Here is a 20540-nt window from a genome sequence, read left to right as displayed (position 1 = left end):
GTTGGATTTTATCTCTTTCTTTCCTTGGGCCAAAAGTGATGTGGTGTCCTGGTGGAGGACGTTGGGAATACTTGTACTTAGCCCCCAATAAACTTCTTTGTCCTCCATGCCTTTCGTGTGTCTTTAACACTCCTTTTGATCCATGTATTTATTTCTGAAAATGACAATGAACACACATCATGGTGCAGCATCAATTCACCAAATGTATCAAATACAATCATGATAAAGAATTGTTTCACCTATGAATCAAAAGTTGCTAATGTGGTTGTATCCAGGCATGTGATGTCCTCATCACTATGTCTCCCCATCTCTCCCTAAAATATCTCCCCATTGCTCTTGGCCTCTCACCCATCACGTGCTGCTGCGTCGTGCGATCGCTGCTGCCGTCTTCCCCGCCCCGCACCCCATCTCACGCCACGTAGCTTCCCTATCCAGCATGCGCTCCATCCCGCGCCGCACCCCCTCCATCGCCGTGCCGTGCTCCATCCCTCGCCACGCTCGCTCTAGCTCGCTGTGCGCTGCGCCCTCGCTGCTACGCATCGTGCCTCATCCCCTGCGGGCGGCGTGGTGCTACTAGGGTGCTGGTGAGGTGCTGCCGACGTCGTCGTTCCCTACCAGAAGGTCGTGGCCGCTGTCGACGTAGTGGCTGCTGCGGTGCGCGACCTTAGGAAGGAGATGTTGCGATGAAAGCGCATGTTGCAAGCGTATGTTTCAAGTATTTCAGATGTTTCAGAGGCATATTGCAATTGGTTCATATGGATGTTGCAAAAGTAGATCGGGGATGTTGCACATGTTGCACATGTTGCAAGTGTTTCAGAGGCATATTGGAAGTGTTTCAAAGGTTTGTTCAAAATGTTTCATCTGTTCCAGACGTATTTGAAAATGTTCTGATATGGATGTTGCATATGTTTCACACATATGTTGCAACAATAAGTTCCAAAAATTTTAGCCGTTTTGAGTCTTATGTTGTAGCATGTGTTTTTATTTTGCAATATGTTTCACACATATGTTGCAAGCGTATGTTCTAGATGTTTCATCGATTGCATACGTTTGTTGCATGTAAGTTTTTCATGTTGCACATCTTTCATGTTGTTCGGAGAGCCAGGGAGCGTAGGGAGTGATGGTGTTACGGCATAGGCACTGAGGAGCTGGGGGCTAGGGTGTGCGGCGCGCCGGTGTCCTACGGACGGGGCCCGCTGAAAGGTCCTAATGACTAGAGAGGGGTGAATAGTCTAATAAAAATTTCTACAACAACACTTAACAAAATGGTTAGATAATTATGAGGCGAAGCAAGTGTTGCACTAGCCTACTCAAAATGCAAGCCACATACCACAATTCTAGTTTAGATAGTGTCGATTCATACAAAAGCTATGACACTACCCTATGTTAGTGTGCTCTCAAAGGCTACATAAAGAGCCACACCAACCAAATAAGCAAGCTCTCACAACTAGCTACACTAAAGAGCTTGTCAACTAGTTTGCGGTAAAGTAAAGAGAGTGATCAAGAGGGTTATACTACCGTATAGATGAAAGAACCAATCAACCACAAGGATGAATAACAATGAAGACCAATCACTTGGGAATCAATGATGAACACAATGATTTTTACCGAGGTTCACTTGCTTGCCGACAAGCTAGTCCTCGTTGTGGCGATTCACTCACTTGGAGGTTCACGCGCTAATTGGCTTCACACGCCAAACCCTCAATAGGGTGCCGCACAACCAACACAAGATGAGGATCACACAAGCCATGAGCAATCCACTAGAATACCTTTTGGCTCTCCGCCGGGGAAAGGTCAAGAACCCCTCACAATCACCACGATCGGAGCCAGAGACAATCACCACCCTCCGCTCAACGATCCTCACTGCTCCAAGCCGTCTAGGTGGCGGCAACCACCAAGAGTAACAAGCAAAATCCACAGCGAAACACGAACACCAAGTGCCTCTAGATGCAATCACTCAAGTAATGCACTTAGATTCACTCCCAATCTCACTATGATGATGAATCAATGATGGAGATGTGTGGGAAGGCTTTGGCTAAGCTCACAAGGTTGCTATGTCAATGAAAATGGCCAAAGGTATGAGCTTCAACCGGCCATGGGGCTTAAATAGAAGCCCCCATAAAATAGAGCCATTATACCCTTTCACTGGGCATAACGTGGGCTGACCGGACGCTGCAGTCCAACTGACCGGACGCAGCACCGGATGCTCCGGTCGTGAATACCGGACGCATCTGGTCGGCATACCAGACGTGTCCGGTAGCCCCAGACTGCCACGTGTCCAGTTCAAACCAACATAGCCGTTGCTACTCAATCTGTCGACGACCGGACACTCACACCGGACGCTGAGTCACAAATGACCGGACGCTGAGTCACAGCGTCTGGTGGAGTACAGTATGCATCCACGCTCGACCGGACGTGTCCGGTGATACTGGACCGGACGCTGCCCGCGTCCGATCGACTGCTCTGCCGAACTCTGTGTTTTCTGATTCACACCGGACGCGTCCGGACGCGTCCGGTCGCGGAGTTCATCACCAAATACCGGACGTGTCCGGTCACCATACCGGACGTGTCCGGTCACTCTGTAACCAGCGCAGCTAACTCCTCTTCGACTCTATCTTCTTCACCCTTGCTCAAATGTGCCAACCATCAAATATATTACCTTGTGCATATGTGTTAGCATATTTTCACAAACATTTTCAAAGGTGTTAGCATTCCACTAGATCCTAAATGCATATGCAATGAGTTAGAGCATCTAGTGGCACTTTGATAACCGCATTCTGATACTAGTTCCACCCCTCTTAATAGTACGGCTATCAAACCTAAATATGATTACACTCTCTAAGTGTCTTGATCACAAAAATAAAATAGTTCCTATGGTTTATACCTTTGCCTTAAGCCTTTTTGTTTTTTTCTTTCGTCTTTCCAAGTCCAAGCACTTGATCATCATCATGGTACCATCATCATCATGCTATGATCTTCATTTGCTTTTTCACTTGGAGTGTGCTACCTATCTCATGATCACTTGATAAACTAGGTTAGCACTTAGGGTTTCATCAATTCACCAAAACCAAGTTAGAGCTTTCACCCGCTCAGGGTGGGGCGATGGGGATAGGGTGCGAGTGCGGGGTGGGGCGAACAGCCTCGAATCGAGGCAGATAGGGCGCGCCGTGAGTGCGAGGCGAGTCCCTAGACACGTGGCGGGGTGGACGGGAAAAAGCAGCAGACGAGCCAGGGTGCGTGGGCGTCTGGACGAGCGCATCTATCTGGACATCCGGACGCGCGCATCTGTCTGGACATCCAGACGCTAGCACCTCCCAAATTCATTTCACGTAACCAATAATTCTTCGGAGTAAATTGCTTCCTTTTTCCTCGATCAAACATCAAATGGAGGGAAATTAGGGAAGTGTGCACAAAATCAACAGCTTGAAATGAATCAAAACTCCGCTTTCTTTCAACTGACTATTTCAGCAGATCCTCTAAAAGGTGGATGCTTACTGCAGAATCGGCCCTAGACCCTGAATTCCCTGAATTGTTTATGTTCCTTTTTGGCAACGCGCATAGCGTTGCAGCAATCAAGAACGACCAGTGATTGCTCTCGACCTCTTGCTCTACTGCTTTCCGCTGCTGCGTAGCATGGCTGAAGGTTAAGCACACAAGCTCACTGACACTGATGGTGCTGTACACTTCCTCAAGCTTTCTCAGACTATTGCACGTGGTCCAAATGGTCTAAAGAAGGCAAAGAGATTGCTGTCTTTCAAGCTCTGCAGACTGCAGCTGTTCCTCGACATCCATGCCATTGCAGCAAGGACTCCAAGGCACACTAGCAGATCTGAGGTGGCAATCAAGCCATGGTTGTAGTAGAAACTGTACTGCTTTGTTTTCCCTAGAAATGGAAGAGAAGGACATAGAAGAGAAGCTGCTTCAACGATGTGTTCTTGGCTATGGTTTTACCTCTATATATAACGATACAAGCCGAAGAAGTGACGTTGCTGACCTAATGACCTTGCAGACAACAAGAATCAAACTGATAATGCTGTGTCATGCACTGCTTCTGGCCTTCTGCAACGAAACCAGCCATCTCCATGACAAGCATCTCTAACTGCACTGGAGCTTATGATCCACATGTGATGTCTAGGTCAGAGGCGGCAAACTTATCTGCACGAGTGTGTACTTTAATCTCTTATTGAGATTGTGAGATCGGTGAGTAGTCTTGCATCCAGAGTGAAAGAGACGGAAGGAACAGTTGACTTCGCAATTCATGATTCTTCGTGCGCTCGTGCGCAAGCATTGCTGGCATGCTTGGCCTGCCTGCTCTACTTACAACATTTAGAATCTGAATTGTCATTTCTGATACTGCTCCACATACTGTGCAAATTTATTATGCGTTGGGTCTAACTGAATCGCATCATCATGTTCCGAGTATTGGCAACAAGAATCAGCATGGCAGCTTACTCTAGTGCTGGTTACTGTCATATTCCCTGCGTGTTATTCCATCTTCCTGAAACTGGCATGTTATTAGTTGTTGAGAGCAAGATCCAGTTTACAAGGATCTTGTGCCTGTTGTTGAGCCACATCCCATGTGAATACTAACAGTGTCCATCTCATCTGCAATTTTCAAATACAAACATGAACTACTAACTTTTAGATAAATTAGCTCTGACCCGATCATTCTTCTAATGAAGCTCCCAGTTTCTGGTGACTGTTTAACTCTTTGCCTGTCATCCATGGTAAGTTTAAGGAAAATTAAGGAAGAGATCACAAAAAATGACAACATCAGATGGACCAAAACTTTGCTTTGTGGATTAAATTTCTTTCTAGATAGTTCCTCTCGTATTTACATAAAAAAATTGATGATCAGCAGATCCTCTAAAAGGTGGATGCTGATCACAGGCTGTCAGACTTTGTATGATCTATCTATAAACTAAGACTATTCAGACTCTGCTCTGGATCAATTTCCTGAACAAAGCCGCAACTTCGCTCTCATCAACAATGTACAACTCTAACTACTGCAATCGCTCCTCACTCACAACTCCCCTCTTCTGGAATGTCTTTGAGACAAGAGACCACTTGCTAGAACTCGGCACCGCCAAGAGATGTGACGATGTTTCTAGCATGGAGACCGCAACCTCTCTGGCTTCAGACAATAGCTTGATGACCCTGCAGTTTTCCTGATCGGCTGCAATGGACTTCTTGCTGATCTTCTTGAATTGTTTCTGTGCTTTCTTCACCAATCTGATGTAGGACTGGATCATGACTTGCACAGCTGCATCGTCTCCTCTCTTGAGAGCCATCTGCATGTCCATGATGCTCATCTTGAGTTCTCCAAAGCTCTCCTGCATGGTGTTGCAAAGATCGAGCAAGCTATGCTATGCATCAGTGAGCAAGCTATGCAATGCGAGATGAAGAGCTGTTACGATGCTGGTAGAGTGGTGGAGGCAGCAGTTGACCTCATTGTTGACGCCTGCTAAACTGTTGCCTGGTTCTGGTGAATCCTCATGCAGCATCACTGGCATGTTCTTTTTTTTGTTTAATTGTAGCGTGTAGCATCTTTGGCAATCTCAAGATGATCTACTGACATGCATTGTAATTTGGTGGCTTTGTGCATATTGTGCTCCTGTTCTCCACAACAAATCATGACAATTCAGTCTAGCGCATTCGTGCATCCTCAAATTACGTATATTGTTTACTTAGCAGTGTTGGTGTCAATCTGGTTGATAAACACTTTAGATGAATTTGTTATGTATCATTCAAGTGAAATCTTGATGAAATTACTCAAATTTTCTTACCTTTGCAGTCACTTTGAAGATCCATGCTCTGAAAAAAAGAAAATAGAAAGAAACATATTAATAACTAATAAGAGAGAGGACAGAAAGATCTAGCAATTCATTTTGGTGGGTCAAATTATGAGTGTATAGCCAAATTATACTCATATACATAGGGTAGAAGTAGATGGCACAGTTTCCTAGGAAATACAATACAACTACTTAAGAGATCCATGATTTTTAGGAAACAGGAGGGGTTTTACCCCTACTGATTATATATATTAATATATATAAAAAGATAAAGGTGCATACAAAGAGAAGGTCCATGTTACTAATATCTAACTGTGCAGTCAGAATTTTCTTCTTATAATATAATGATACATCTCTCTCCTCATGTTCAAGAAAAAACAATTGTGCAGTTGCAAGTTATTGGTTTCTTAGAAACAAGTCATAGTATTACAAGATAAAGTCTTGTGGTTTGGAACTGGCATGTTTTAGCTAGGGAGAGCAAGATCCACTGTATGAGAATCTTGTTATGGCCAACTCATTTTTCTCATACAGATGTCGAATACTGGGAAACGTGTTCATAACAGTTCAAAAGATGCAGACCTAGTTTAACAATTTTTGTTTTGCTGGTTTGCATGATGTAAAACAAAAAAAAAAAAAATCACAGGAAACAATACACACCAAAAAGTAGTCACAAGAGAGAGACGAGAGGAGATAAAGTGAAATAGACCAAAAACTTTGCCTCTCAACTGAGTAATTTTCTGTACACTTTCTGTCATATATCTGTACATACAAAATTGATTGTATGATCAGCAAATCCTCTAAAAGGCGGACGCTAATCGCAGGGGGTCAGAGTGTTGTGTGATCTGTCTACAAGCTAAGAGTATTGAGAAGAGAAACTCTGCTCTGGATCAATGTCCTGAACAAAGTCCCGACTCCGTTCTCAAGATCAACAATGTCCAGCTCCAACCCTTGTAATTGCTCCGCCTCGCACATGATTCTCTTCTTTTGGAACGACATGGAGATGAGTGACCACTTGCTAGAACTCAGCATTGCAATTTGCTTCAACAGGAGATGCAACGTCGATTCAAGGACCGACATGGCAATCTCTCTCGCTTCAGCAACCAGCTTGATCACCCTGCATCCTTCGATGTCAGAGGCAGTCTTCTTGTTGACCTTCTTGAACAGCTTCTGCGCCTTCTTGGCTAAGCGCACGTAGCACTGAATCTTGGTCTGGAGAGCTGCGTTGTCTCCTCTTTTGAGAGCCAACTGCATCTCCTGGACGCTGGCCTTGAGCTCTACAAAGCTCTCTTGCACGGTGCTGCAGAGGTCGAGCAGGAAGAGGGAGCGCTCGAGCTCCTCCTCCACTGCCTTCCTATGGCTGATGGGCATGCATGTGAGGGCGTCTATGCAGTTGAAGATGCTCCCGAGCTTGCTCAGATCATCCACCATGGTTTCGATGGTGGCTGAAGGCGCTGAGATGGCTGCCTTCAGGCTCTGTAGCTGTTCCTCAACATCGGTCTCGTTGGAGCGAGGGCTTGAAGGCACGCTCGCAGATCTCAGGTGGCACGCCATCCTATAGAATTGGTGAAAGGCTGAAAGCTGTGGAACACTGATACTTCTGGGAGTGGGAAAGAAGAAAGATCAAAGGCAAGCTGCAGCAGTGGTGTCTTCTGCGCTTCAGTTTCCTTGTTTATATAGCGAAGGAGGTGGATGCAACTGCAGAGCTGAACTAGCAGACAGGGAGAATCATTCTCATGTGTGACCGTGTTCTCACGCGCTGCAACCGAAGCCAGGTAGCCAACTAATAAGAACCTCATTGCTCATTGAGCTTGATTACGAGGCTGTCATGTCTGCGCTATGGCTGGCAAGCTCGCCTGCACAGATGAAAGGGCGTTGAGATTAGCATCAGATCCAGATCGTCAGATGAATTAATTAGCCTGAAAGTTGCCGGTAGAGGGGTGAACATCTAGTTGACTTCGACTCCCAGCTCAAGGTTCAGTGGTTCCCATGCATTCCGATCTAATGGGTTCTGTTATTTTTAATTGAAGCGAGCATCGCTGGCATGTTCAAAAAATTTTGTTTAATTGAAGCGTGTAGCACCTTTGGCAATTTCAAGATAATCTACATACGTGTTTTGTAATTTTGAGGCTTAGCTAGACCATGCCATGCTCCTGTTGTCTGCAACAAATCATGACAATTCAGTCTAGCGCATCCGTGCATCATCTAACCCTTCTCGAATGGATAGGGCAGTGTTGGTGTCATGCAAGTCATCTGGTTGCTTAACACTTAATTCAATGAATTTTCTATATATCATTATAGTGAAATATTGATGAAATTACTGAAACTTACTTACCTTTGGTTTCACTCTGAAGAGTCATGCTCAGAGGGTTCACTCTGAAGATCCGTTCTCTGTAAAAAAACAATTATGAGAAGCTAGAAGGAACCATATTAATAAGAAAAAGGGCAAAAAGATCTAATATATTCATTTTGGTGGGTAAAACTATGAGTGTATATCCTAATTATAATCATATATAGAGCAGAAGTAGATGGCACAGAGTCTTGTGAAATAAAATACAAATATAAGAGATTCATGTTTTTTTGGAGGAAACTGGAGGGGTAAAACCACTACTGATTATATATATTAATCAAAAAGATAAATGTGTATACAAAGAGAAGGACCATATTAATATCAAATGTGCAGTTGCACAGGATTCCACTCAATAGTAAATGCTTAGTTATTAGTTTCTTGGAAACAAATCGTGCTAGGAGGAGATAAATTCTCAAGGTTTGGACTTTGGAGTTGGCATGTTTTCGGTAGGGAGCTGGAGATCCACTTTATAAGGTTCTTGGGCTTGCTGTTATGGCCAACTCATTTTCTCATACTGATGTTGAGTACCAAAAAAACGTGTTTCCATAACAGCTCGAATGATGTTGACCTTAGTCATTGTTTGGCTGGCATTTGCATGATTTAAAAAAAAAAACGAATCATAGGCAAGGATGCACACCATAAAATTAGCCACCAGAGAGAGGCCAACTGCCAACAGGAAATGGACCAAAAACTTTGCCTCTCATTTGAGTAATTTTCTATACACTTTCTGACATATATATCTGTACATACAAAATTGTTTGTATGATCAGCAAATCCTCTAAAAGGCGGATGCTAATCGCAGGGGATCAGAGTTGTTGACTTGTTGTATGGTCTACAAGCTAAGAGTATTCAGAAGAGAAACTCTGCTCTGGATCAACATCCTGAACAAAGTCCCAACTCGGCTTTCAAGACCAACAATGTCCAGCTCCAAACCTTGCAGCTGCTCTGCCTCGCATACGATTCTCTTCTTTTGGAACGACTTGGAGACAAGTGACCACTTGCTAGAACTTGGCATCGCAATTTGCTTCGACACGAGATGAAATGTTGATTCGAGGATTGACATGGCAATCTCCCTTGCTTCAGCAACCAGGTTGATCACCCTGCATCCCTCAGTGTCAGAAGCAATCTTCTTGTTAACCTTCTTGAACAGCTTCTGTGCCTTCTTGACCAAACGCGCATAGCACTGAACCCTGGTCTGGAGAGCCGCATCGTCTCCTCTTTTGAGAGCCAACAGCATCTCCTGGATACTGACCTTGAGCTCCACGAAGCGCTCTTGCACGGCACTGCAGAGGTCGAGCAGGACGAGGGAGCGCTCAAGCTCCTCCTCCACTGCCTTCCTCTGGCTGCTGGGCAGGCATGTGAGCGCATCTATGTGGATGTAGATGCTCCCGAGCTTGCTCAGACCATCGACCATGGTTTCGATGGTCGCTGAAGGCAGAGAGATGGCTGCTTTCAGGCTCAGAATCTGTTCCTCAACATCGGTCTTGCTGGAGCGTGGGCTCGAAGGCACGCTCGCAGATCTCATGCGGTAAGCCATCTTTGGAATCAGTGAAAACTGTGAAATACTGAAGCTTCTGGGAGTGGGAAAGAAGAAAGATCAAAGGCAAGCTGATGCAATGGTGTCTTCTGGGCTTCGGCTTCCTTGTATATATAGCGAAGGTGGTGGATGCAACTGCACAGCTGAACCAGCAGACAGGGAGAATCATTCTCATGTGTGCACCACTGCGTGCTCAAGCGCTGCCACCCAAGACAACTAATAAGAATTGCATTGCCCATTGAGCTTGATTACGAGGCTGTCATGTCTGTGCTATGGCCGGCAAGCTCGCTGCACGGACGAAAGGGCGTTGAGATTAGCATCTGATCCAGATCGTGAGATGGATTAATTAGCCTGCAAGTTGCCGGTGGAGAGGCGAACATCTAGTTGACTTCGCCTCCCAGCTCCAGGTTCCCATGCATTCTGATCTGGTGGGTACTGCTATGTTTAATTGAACTGAGCACAGCTGGCATATTCATTATTTTTGTTTAATTGACGCGTGTAACACCTTTGGCAATCTACAAGACGATCTGCAGACGTGTTTTGTAATTTTGTGGCTTTGCTAGAGCATGTCGTGCTCTTATTGTCTGCAACAAATCATGACAATAGTGCATTCGTGCATCCTCTGACCCTTCTCTAATGGATAGAGCAGTGTTGGTGTCATGCAAGTCATCTGGTTGCTAAATACTTATTTTTATGAATTTGCTATGTATCATTCAAGTTAAATCTTCATGAAATTACTGAAGCTTTCTTACCTTTGGGTTCACTCTGAAGATCCATGCTCTGAAAAAAAAAACAATTATAAGAGGCTAGATGGAATCATATTAAAAAGAAAAAGAAGGACCAAAAGATCTAACAAATTCATTTTGGTGGGTAAAATTATGAGTGTACACCGTAATTATACTCGTAAATAGAGCAGAAGTAGATGGCACAAGGTCCTGTGAAATACAATACAACTATAAGGCACCGTAATTATACCCCTACTGATTTGTTTTGTTAATAAAAAAATATAAAGGTGTATACAAAGAGAAGGCCTATATTAATATCAACTGTCCAGTTGTACAGGATTCCACTCAACAGTAAATGCTAAATTGGTTTCTTGGAAACAAATCGTGGTAGGAGATAAATTCTCATTGTTTGGAGTTGGCATGTCTTAGCTAGGGAGAGCAAGATCCACTGTAAAAGGATCTTGGGTTTGCTGTTAAGGCACATCTCATGTGAACAGGAATATTATGGCCAACTCATTTTCTCATACTAATGTTGAATACCAAAACACGTGTATTTCCCTAACAGCTCAAGTGATGTTCACCTTAGTTGTAGTTTCGCTGACCTTTGCATGATGCAAAACACAAAAAGGAATGACTGGCAAGGATGCACACCATAAAGTTAGCCACAAGAGAGAGAGAGACCAACTGCCAACAGGAAATTGACAAAAAACTTTGCCTCTCATTTGAGTATTTTTCTGTACATTTTCTCTCATATATATGTACACACAAAATTGTTTGTAAGTACACACAAAATTGTTTGTAAGATCAGCAAATCCTCTAAAAGGCGGATGCTAATCGCAGGGGGTCAGAGTTGTTGTATGATCTGTCTACAAGCTAAGAGTATTCAGAAGGGACACTCTGCTCTGGATCAGTGTCCTGAACAGTGTCCCAACTCTGCTCTCAAGATCAACAATGTCCAGCTCCAACCCTTGCAATTGCTCCGCCTCGCACAGGACTCTTTTCTTTTGGAACGACTTGGAGACAAGTGACCACTTGCTAGAACTTGGCATCGCAATCTGCTTTGACAAGAGATGCAATGTCGATTCGAGGATTGACACAGCAATCTCCCTCGCTTCAGCAACCAGGCTGATAACCATGCATCCTTCGATGTCAGAAGCAGTCTTCTTGTTGACCTTCTTAAACTGCTTTTGTGCCTTCTTGACCAAGCGCGCATAGCACTGAACCCTGGTCTGGAGAGCCGCGTCGTCTCCTCTTTTGAGAGCCAACTGCATCTCCAGGACACTGGCCTTGAGCTCCACGAAGCTCTCTTGCACGACGCTGCAGAGGTCGAGCAGGATGAGGGAGCGCTCGAGCTCCTCCTCAACTGCCTTCCTCTGGCTGCTGGGCACGCATGTGAGCGCATCTATGTGGATGTAGATGCTCCCGAGCTTGCTCAGACCATCCACCATGGTTTCGATGGTCGCTGAAGGCAGAGAGATGGCTGCTTTCAGGCTCAGAATCTGTTCCGCAACATCGTTCTCGCTGGAGCAAGGGCTTGAAGGCATGCTGGCAGATCTCAGGTGGCACGCCATCTTTGGAATTGGTGAAAGCTGTTAAACACTGAAACTTCTGGGGGTGGGAAAGAAGAAAGATCAAAGGCAAGCTGTTGCAATGGTGTGTTCCGGGCTTCAGCTTCCTTGTTTATATAGCGAAGGAGGTGGATGCAACTGCAGAGCTGAACCAGCAGACAGGGAGAATCATTCTCATGTGTGACCAACTGCGTGCTTATGCGCTGCAACAGAAGCCAACTAATAAGAACTGCATTGTACATTGAGCTTGATTACGAGGCTGTCATGTCTATGCTATGGCCGGCAAGCTCGCCTGCACGGACGGAAGGGCGTCGTGATGAGCATCTGATCCAGATTGTAAAGATGGATCAATTAGCCTGCAAATTGCTGGTGGAGGGGCGAACATCTAGTTGACTTGGCCTCCCAGCTCCAGGTTCCCATGCATTCCGATCTGGTGGGTTCTGATATGTTTAATTGAAGTGAGCATCGCTGGCATATTCTTTTTTTTTTTTTTGCTTAATTGACGCGTGTAGCACCTTTGGCAATCTACAAGACGATCTGCAGACGTGTTTTGTAATTTTGTGGCTTTGCTATAGCATGTCGTGCTCTTATTGTCTGCAACAAATCATGACAATAGTGCATTAGTGCATCCTCTGACCCTTCTCTAATGGATAGAGCAGTGTTGGTGTCATGCAAGTGTCGGAGTTTCGAGTGTCATGCAAGTGTCGGAGTTTCGAGTTACCACCGACGAGTAAATTTCTAGTATTACGCGTCTGGTCCGGATGGTGTCCTAAGAGGACACGAGGTTTATACTTGTTTGGGCAGAATGTCCCTACGTCTAGTTCGTTGCTGCTGCTCGTGTTACTAGCACCAAAAGTTTGTAGTAGGGGTGACAAACGGACGAGAGAGAGACATGTCCCAAGTCTCTAGTGGAAAGAATGAACGGGTACCGAGAGGTCGGTTGCTGCTCGGCCGTGTGCTTGTGTTGTGTTCTGATCGGTTCGAGGTTCGATGGGTTCGTGATGGTTCGATCGGGTCTGGCCTGGATCGATCTGATTCAAGTACCCCTCATGGGACGCCCTACTTTTTCTTTTATAGACCAAGGAAAAGCACGGGTTACAGCGGAGGAAAGAGAAGAAACGAGAGGGAGAGGACGTCCTTGAGGACCACCGGGTCCTTCTTATCCTTCATGCGGGTCCCGCCGACCATGTAGATGTCAACAGGGACAGCTCCACGTCGTGGCCCCGTCCGTCACTGGCGCCACGCGCAGGCATCGTCTGTCGGTCATGGCGTTCCATTCCGTCGCAGCGAACGTCGTGGTGAGCTTACGCACCTGCCAGTGTTCGTACGGGCGTTAGGCAAAACAACACCGATACGTCCGACGCTGTTCTTGATGTGAACCCTCCAGTATGGCCCCCCCGTGGCCACTGGTTACATCAGTGCGTGCCGATCTCTTCCCTGGTGTCAGAGCTTTGACTCAGGCCCATACGTTTGGACCTGGAGTGGTTGGCGGCGGCATGGGTCTCCGTTGGGCGAGACGGAGTCCGTGGCCTTGGGGTTAGGCGAGACAGAGCCCCCCAGAGGTCTGGAGAGGCGGAGCCCGCAGCCTCGGTGTCGGGAGAGACGGAGATCTCACCTAGAGGTCGGGCGAGGCAGAGCCCGCGGTCTTGGTGTCGAGCGAGGCGGAGCCCTTCCTCAGAGGTTGGGTGAGGCGGAGTCCACCACCAGAGGTCGGATGAGGCAGAGCCCGCGGCCTCGGGGTCGGGCAAGGCGGAGCCCTCCCCCAGAGGTCGAGCGAGGCGGAGTCTGCCACCAAAGGTCGAGCGAGGCGGAGCCCTCCCCCAGAGGTCGGGTGAGGCGGAGCTTTCACGCCTGGGGGTCGGCTGGAGCTATAGTCACGCTCTTGACTGCTCGGATGAATCAATGTTGATGGTCATTAGCTCCTCCTCTTTGGATACCCTAGTATTGGTCCCCGACAGTAACCCCCAAGCATGCGAAGGAGTAGAATACTCCTTCAGAGGCTTTTCCGAACGGGAGGACTCTGATGGCCTTGGCCTTCTTTTGTCGCCCACGGCGCGACCGGGGGACGGTGATTCCTTTTCGTCGATATCGGACCCCTCGGGGGTATAGCCGTGAGATTTTGTGGGTCAGAAAAGGTCTTTCCTGATTTCGACACCTACGGGGTCTGTTGTTCTGCGACCGTGCGTTTGGTCTTCGTGTGAGTCCAACTTTCCTCGAGCCCCTGCGCATAGCGGGGGTTCGGTCGAGGGTCGGCTCGTCTTTGGGATCATCACCCCGTCCGCGGTTTCCGCAATAGGAGGGGTTGAGCCGTGCCATGATTTGTCTCTATGGATGAGCCATGGTGCTCGGTGAGCTGTTAATGGGTTAGTTCGAGTGGGACCCCAGCATCCCGTTCGCGGGGATCCAGCTTGGGTCAGCTGGTGACCAACTCCAGATTCTCAACGGTCAATCCATATAGTTCTCGGGTCCGTTCGACCTGTCTTGAGGGCTATCTGCCTTTCTTTGAGGAAAAAACCATGGATCGTATCCGTACAAGACTCGAATGTGGGCCAGGATGCCCGCGGCGCTCGTGCGCCCGGGCGCTAGCCGCTAGCGAGCCCATCTCATTCCACCCCTCGCTCTTAGGGTGCCCAGAGCGGTTGTCGAACTCATTGATGGGCCAACCTTCGAACTCCTGGGCCTAAACGGTCCGTAGGAGCGTTTTTAGCTCCGTATCCCTTTTACTTGTGATGGGTCATGGTCCATTCAGGAAGGCAAAATGTCCAGTGAGTTTTCTGAGGGAACAGACACAGATTGTGTGCGCACGCCTCGCGGTGAGACGTGGTGATAGATTGTGGCAGGCGCGGAGATCAAGGCGGCCGGTTGGTTTCCTCGCACCCGTCGCCTTTATAAAACCAAAGGGTTAGCCCCCCGGGTTCCATACCTTGCATCCTTGCCTTCGTTGCCACGACCGCCGCCGCCAATCGCTTAGGTTTCCTGCCTCTGCATCCTCGCCGTCGTCGAGCCCGCATCCATCCACCCCCACCTCCAATGGATCCATGGTGCCATTCTAACATCACCTTCCAGCGCATGGAGGGCCTCGTCCGCCGCGGTCTTCTCCACGCATAGACCTCGGCCGAGGAGTGGCTGCTGCCCAGCGAGGACTTGTCGTCGTTGCCCGACAGCTATGTGGTTTTGTTCGCCCACTTCCATGAGCATGGGTTCACGACCCCCGCCCATAGATTTCTTCGGGGACTGCTGCACTACTACAAGATCGAGCTACAACATCTCAATCCCAATGGGATCCAGCAAATGGCGGCGTTCATCGCCCTGTGCGAGGGATTCTTGGGGATCAGCCCCCACTTCGATTTGTGGAGGCACTTCTTCGCTGTCACCCTCCAGAAGAAGAGGGAGAAAAGCGGTAGGTAGGAGCTGCACATGCCGACGGGGTGCGCCGGCATCCAGCTCCGAAACAATCGGGTCGGTGAGTACCCGTCCATGCGGCTTTCGACGTCCAATAAGGGGTGGCACTCGCAGTGGTTCTACCTCAAGAACGACGACGCCGTCCCTCTGCCGGAGTTCACTGGGCGCCTGATCGAAGAGGCCCTAGAGTCATGGAGGAAGTGAGGCGTCCCGGAGAAGGACAAGAAGATCCGAGACCACATCGCCGCAATCCACATCCTAAAGGAGAACGGCCTGAGGGGGTTAGGCATCATTGGGGCCTACCACGCAAGGAGGCTAGCGCCGTTGATGATGCGCGCGCTCCCGCTATATGCGATGGTGCCTGAGGCGTCGTTCGATGGAACGACGCTCGCTGAGGGATGCTCCCCAACTCTGAGATCGCGCAACGCATCAAGGAGGCGATGGAGCCTTTGCAGGATGACGTGGGTGTCGCCCTCGACTTCGTTTACCCGGTGCCGAGGCATCCTCTGATGCGGCCAAAGCCAGGCCATGTCGTCTTCGTAAATTACCTTTTCTCTTGCCTTCTCTTCAATTGATTTCTTGACCCCTTGATACTAACTTTGAGAGGGACGGGACCAGCCGAGGGACCTCATCCTCATGGATCACCCGACGCCGTTGCCGAGGGATTCAGCCATGAGGACGGTGAATCGCACTAAGGGTGAGCGGCTAAGGAAGGTGAAGGAGGACAGGAAGAGGAAGATGCAGCGGAAGCTATAGGCTCGGGAACGAGGGGAGGACACTGACAACGATGATGATGATGACATTGGAGATGATGATGAGGTAGTCAATGGTATCGAGTGGGACATCCTAGAGAACGAGGATGCGCTGACAGGTGTCAGTTCGTCCTTGCAGGCGTCGGGACCCTTCCCGTTCCACGGAGGGGAGGGTACATCCGGGGAGCCGGCGGAGACAGGCCGTACCATCGGCCTACCCTAGGAGTCAATAGGGGCGGGTGGCTCTACCATCACACTCGAGGTGCCTGCGGAGGTGGGCGACTCCGCCATCGTGCCCTAAGAGCCAAGGGGAGCGAGCCCCTCTGCCCAGGAATAGGGGGCGGGCTCGAAATGGCCTCGCTCCGATGAGGCAGAGCAAAGGTCAGGGGGTTCGACCCCCAAACACATCTACCGCCCAATGGCGCTGAGGTGAGTTATCAGTTCCTCTTTTTTCTGTTTTGGTCGAATTTCATCGTGACTTATGCTTTTCGTCCCTTGCAGCATTGGCAGGCAGCGTAATCCTTTGGCGCTGGCGCTGAAGAAGAGCGTCGCCCTCCAATTGAGGCGGCAACCGTCGGCTGGTGTCACACCCATTTCGAGCAGGAGCGACGCTAGTGTGACAGCGTTGCTGGTCGGTCAGGTGCTGCCTATAGTGGCGCTCATGCCCTCGGTGGGATGGACGGACGTGGGGGCTCAAGGGGCCCCTTCGGAGGTCGCGGAGCAGCTGGCGATGGCCGCGATACCACTGCTGATGACGGGGCGGATGGGGCTATCGACCATGCTCGTGGTGCCGACCGTGGTGGGCGCGACGCAGCCGATCGTGACCCCACCAACGCAGGTGGAGGTTGCGGCGGCCGTGACGGTCGGGTCATAGTCGGGCGCAACCGCAGCGGCGCCTGAGGCGCTGGAGCGACCCGTGCCATCGGTGGCCCAAGTGACAGTGCTCGATGTGGGCCGGATAGAGGGAGATGCGGTCGAGGGGTCCCTGGGAGTTGTGGTACTAGGAGAGGGGTCAGCGTCCGCACCGTTGACCCCTTCCATCGCCGAGGGGCATCCCGACGGGGATGTCATGGCGAGAGGGATCGGCGGTGCTTGGAGCCGGCGGAGAGTCGTCCCTAGCCCTGACGTCAGTGGGTAGCGGCTCGCCTGCACAAGGCGAGCCCCTGCTACGGTGGATGACTTCAGAGGATCCAGTGTCGACGCTTTTCACCCTTGACACTGCCGCCGAGAGCATGGAGCGGGAGAGCCTTGACGTAGGGATCGCGTCCGTGCTCGAGGCCCTGAACCATGCCACGGGCGCATTGCACGACATCGTCGTTCCCTCCATCTGGGTATTATTTGGTCCTGCTTTTCGCCCTTATCCTTCTTTATATGCTTTCTATATCCTGACCATCATGTTCCTGCAGTCCCTCATAGCTCACAGCTGGGGGAAATCTCGGTTCCTTCGTCAGTAGAAGGAGGCCTAGGACCGCCTCATCGAGGAGGTGTGGCTATGTGGGGAGGTAATAGCTTAGCTTGTCGCCGCCCAGTAGAGGGTGGCTGAGCTGACTACCCTCGCCGAGGAGGCGGACAATCTTCGGTCATGGGTGGCTGAGGCCCGTCAAGATGCTGACGAGGCTGAGAAGGCGTTCGAGGCCCTATCGGCGAGGTCACGGAAGGACGACGAGGAAACCACCAGGGTCAGGAAGGAGCGGGATGAGTTGCTCCAGAAGGACGCCGAGACCCACCAGCGGATCCTTGACCATCTGGCCAAGGTTGAGAAGGAAAGGGAACTGAAGCTAGAGGCCGCGGCGGTTGCTCGGCTACGCAAGGAGCGGGATGAACTACTCCAAACCGTGGAGAGGCTCTGCTCGGAACGTGGTGTGGCTTGCGAGGAGCGCGACCAGGCTTTCCAAGAGCATGACCAGGCCTGCCAAGAGCGTGACGACACATAGTAGAAGGTCGGCTCACTCCAGGCCGAGGTCGAAAGCACGACGACCCAGAAGCTTGAGGTCGAGAGCATTTCTACCAGGCTGGATATGGACCTTGCTGAGGTGAGGAGGAATCTTTAGGCAGAGAGTGACGAGCTTGGTATCCTGACCGCCACCCTTGGAGTGGTCTACGACGACCTTCAAGTGGTGCGGTCAGAGGGGACCAGCTCGCTCGCGGCTCGTGCCGTTGAGATCACGGCTCAGGTATGCCAGCTTGAGAGGAGTGCCCTTCGCATCAGGATCAATCAGTCCTTCACAATTGCTCGTTCTCATTATAGGGACATCATCGATCTAGAGGCAATGAGCCACGGCTACACGCCGGGCTATGAAGTCCACGAGCTGGAGATGGAGACGACGGTGGCTCCTCTTTTGCAGGACCTGGCGGATAAGATAGAAGACATAGTTCTCCCCTAGAGGGGCTAGTTAGTTAGATAGGTCGGGCGGTCGTTCTTGTAACAAGCGGACAAGTTCCGACCCTTCTGTATCGTTTAAACAAACTTGTCATTTCGTTTGATCCAATCTATTCTTTTGTTTCGGTGTGAACAAATTTGTTTTTTCTCCCTTTTTATGTGTGAAAAGGGGTTAATGCGTTCTGACCCTTTCATTTGTTAAGACCGTAGAGTTCGAGGTATAGGAGGGAAACTCTGATCACGCTGGTAAGCAAGAGTGCCGTAGCCGCTGGGGCGTAGGTTTCTCATAGTCCGACCAGCCTTACTCAATCATTTGTTTCCACGAACCTTGACACTAGGTTTTTAATGTGAGGAAGGGGTCGGGCATGGCGACTGTTTCAGAAAGGGTGTATATATACCCTTATCAGCCCACGAGTGAGACCCGACCCCTTGCCGTTGCAGGGGTCGGGTGTCACTGAAGATCAAGGAGAGGATAACGAAACTAGTCTTAGTTTTCGCGCATACCCCTCCCTAGGATCTAAGCCAGCGTTCTACGACCACGCATTCGATCTCCTTGTGAGTCCAACTTTCCTCGAGCCCCCACGCGTAGCGGGGGTCCGGTCAAGGGTAGACTTGTCTTTGTGATCGTTACCCCTTCCGTGGTTTTCGCAACCGGAGGGGCTAAGCTGACGTCACTTGCCTCGATGGCTCGACTGATGCGCTCGGTGAGCTCGCTAACGGGCATGTTCGAGTGGAATCCAGGTCCGTCATTCATGATGGGGTCGGCATAGCCCTCATGTGGCATTCCACTGCTCCTTAACCCGCCTCCCGATAGATGCCTGTGTCGCTCTAGAGAGTGACTCAGGTGGCCCGCTGGCCTCCCCTTGATGGAGATTCTATGGGATCAGCTTGAGGTTAGGATCGAACAAGAAGGTTGAGATGACCCTGTCCGTTTCTAAGCGGGTCGGGCGAAGGCCACTGGGGCTCATCTACGTTTTCTCCCCTAGCTCTGTTCGACGTGAGGCGACCTCGAGCCCTTCGCAGGCTAGCCTTCAAACCTCGGTCAGTTGGATTCCTAAGTTAGGGTCAGGTGGCTCGAGCCCCCGAGCCCCGTTAGGGTCGGTAGGGGTCGACCGAATTTCATGCATCACCCAGTCCACGGTTTCCGCAATTGGAGGGGCTGAGCTAATGACACTTGCCTCGATGACTAGAGTGTCGCGCTCGGCGAGCTCGCTAATGGGCATGTCCGAGTGGAATCCGGGTCCGTCGTTCGCTGACGGGGTCGGCATAGCCCTCATGTGGCATTCCACTTCTCCTTAGCCCGCCTCTTGGCAGATGCCCGAGTCATTCTAGAGACTGACTCGGGTGGCCCGCTGGCCTCCCCTCGATGGAGATTCTATGGGCTTATCTCGAGGTTAGGATCGAACGAGAAAGGTCGAGATGTCCCTATCCACTTCTGAGCGGGGTCAGGCAAGGGCCGCTAGGGCTCATCTACATTTTTCTCCCCTAGCTCTGTTTGACATGAGGCGGCCTTGAGCCCTTCGTGGGTCGACCTTCGAACCTCGGTCGGTCGCCGCTCATATCGAATGAGATGACTACCGCTTCATGACGCGACGCGAAGCTTTGTGATGCAATAATTGTATATGCGATGCTTGGACGTATGGGATGAATGTATGGATGAATGCATGAATGAATGAATGTATGAATGAATGTATGAATGCATGCGTGAGAATGGATGAATGAATGATCATGCGCTAGAAAAGAAAAGTGGGGGTTGATAAAGTTACCTTGATGGCTCGAGTGACGGGTTCAGAGAGCTCTTACCGGATATGTCCATGTGGGGTCTAGATCCGTCGTTCATGACAGAGTTGGCGTAACCTGCATGGGGCATCCCACTGCTCCTTACCCGTCTCTCGACAGCGGCCCGAGCTATCTGATCGACTTGGGTGACCTGCTGGCCTCTCCTTGATGGAGATTCCACAGGTGGGCCCCTCCAAACCCTGGATGGCTCGAGTGATGGGTTCGGGGAGCTCTTGACAAATATGTCTGAGTGGAACC

The 20540-nt window shown here is 49.7% G+C and overlaps 3 protein-coding genes across 3 annotated transcripts; all 3 read right to left on the bottom strand.

Annotated features, from left to right (window-relative positions):
* Positions 1-6622: 6622 nt before the first annotated feature.
* On the bottom strand, positions 6623-8159 carry LOC136472503 (uncharacterized). Its single transcript, XM_066470204.1, has 2 exons — positions 8125-8159; positions 6623-7645 (listed from the first exon to the last, which is right to left on the bottom strand). The coding sequence occupies exon 2, from the start codon at positions 7341-7343 to the stop codon at positions 6639-6641; it is 705 nt and encodes a 234-aa protein (XP_066326301.1). The 5' UTR covers positions 7344-7645; positions 8125-8159; the 3' UTR covers positions 6623-6638.
* An 812-nt stretch (positions 8160-8971) lies between these two features.
* Positions 8972-9676, bottom strand: LOC136472501 (uncharacterized). The gene has a single exon (XM_066470203.1). The coding sequence runs from the start codon at positions 9674-9676 to the stop codon at positions 8972-8974; it is 705 nt and encodes a 234-aa protein (XP_066326300.1).
* Positions 9677-11267: 1591 nt separating this feature from the next.
* Positions 11268-13231, bottom strand: LOC136472500 (uncharacterized). The gene is made up of 2 exons (XM_066470202.1): positions 12485-13231; positions 11268-12409 (listed from the first exon to the last, which is right to left on the bottom strand). Exon 2 carries the CDS (start codon positions 11970-11972, stop codon positions 11268-11270), a length of 705 nt encoding a protein of 234 aa, XP_066326299.1. The 5' UTR covers positions 11973-12409; positions 12485-13231.
* Between the last annotated feature and the right edge of the window lie 7309 nt (positions 13232-20540).

Source organism: Miscanthus floridulus, chromosome 8 (genome assembly GCF_019320115.1).
Source record: "Miscanthus floridulus cultivar M001 chromosome 8, ASM1932011v1, whole genome shotgun sequence".
Classification (NCBI taxonomy): domain Eukaryota; kingdom Viridiplantae; phylum Streptophyta; class Magnoliopsida; order Poales; family Poaceae; genus Miscanthus; species Miscanthus floridulus.
This window is presented reverse-complemented; position numbering and strand designations above follow the sequence as displayed.

Bases quoted from the DNA above. Each gene is read 5' to 3' on its own strand.
- LOC136472500 (XM_066470202.1), bottom strand. From the start codon at position 11,972: ATGGCGTGCCACCTGAGATCTGCCAGCATGCCTTCAAGCCCTTGCTCC.
- LOC136472503 (XM_066470204.1), bottom strand. From the start codon at position 7,343: ATGGCGTGCCACCTGAGATCTGCGAGCGTGCCTTCAAGCCCTCGCTCC.
- LOC136472501 (XM_066470203.1), bottom strand. From the start codon at position 9,676: ATGGCTTACCGCATGAGATCTGCGAGCGTGCCTTCGAGCCCACGCTCC.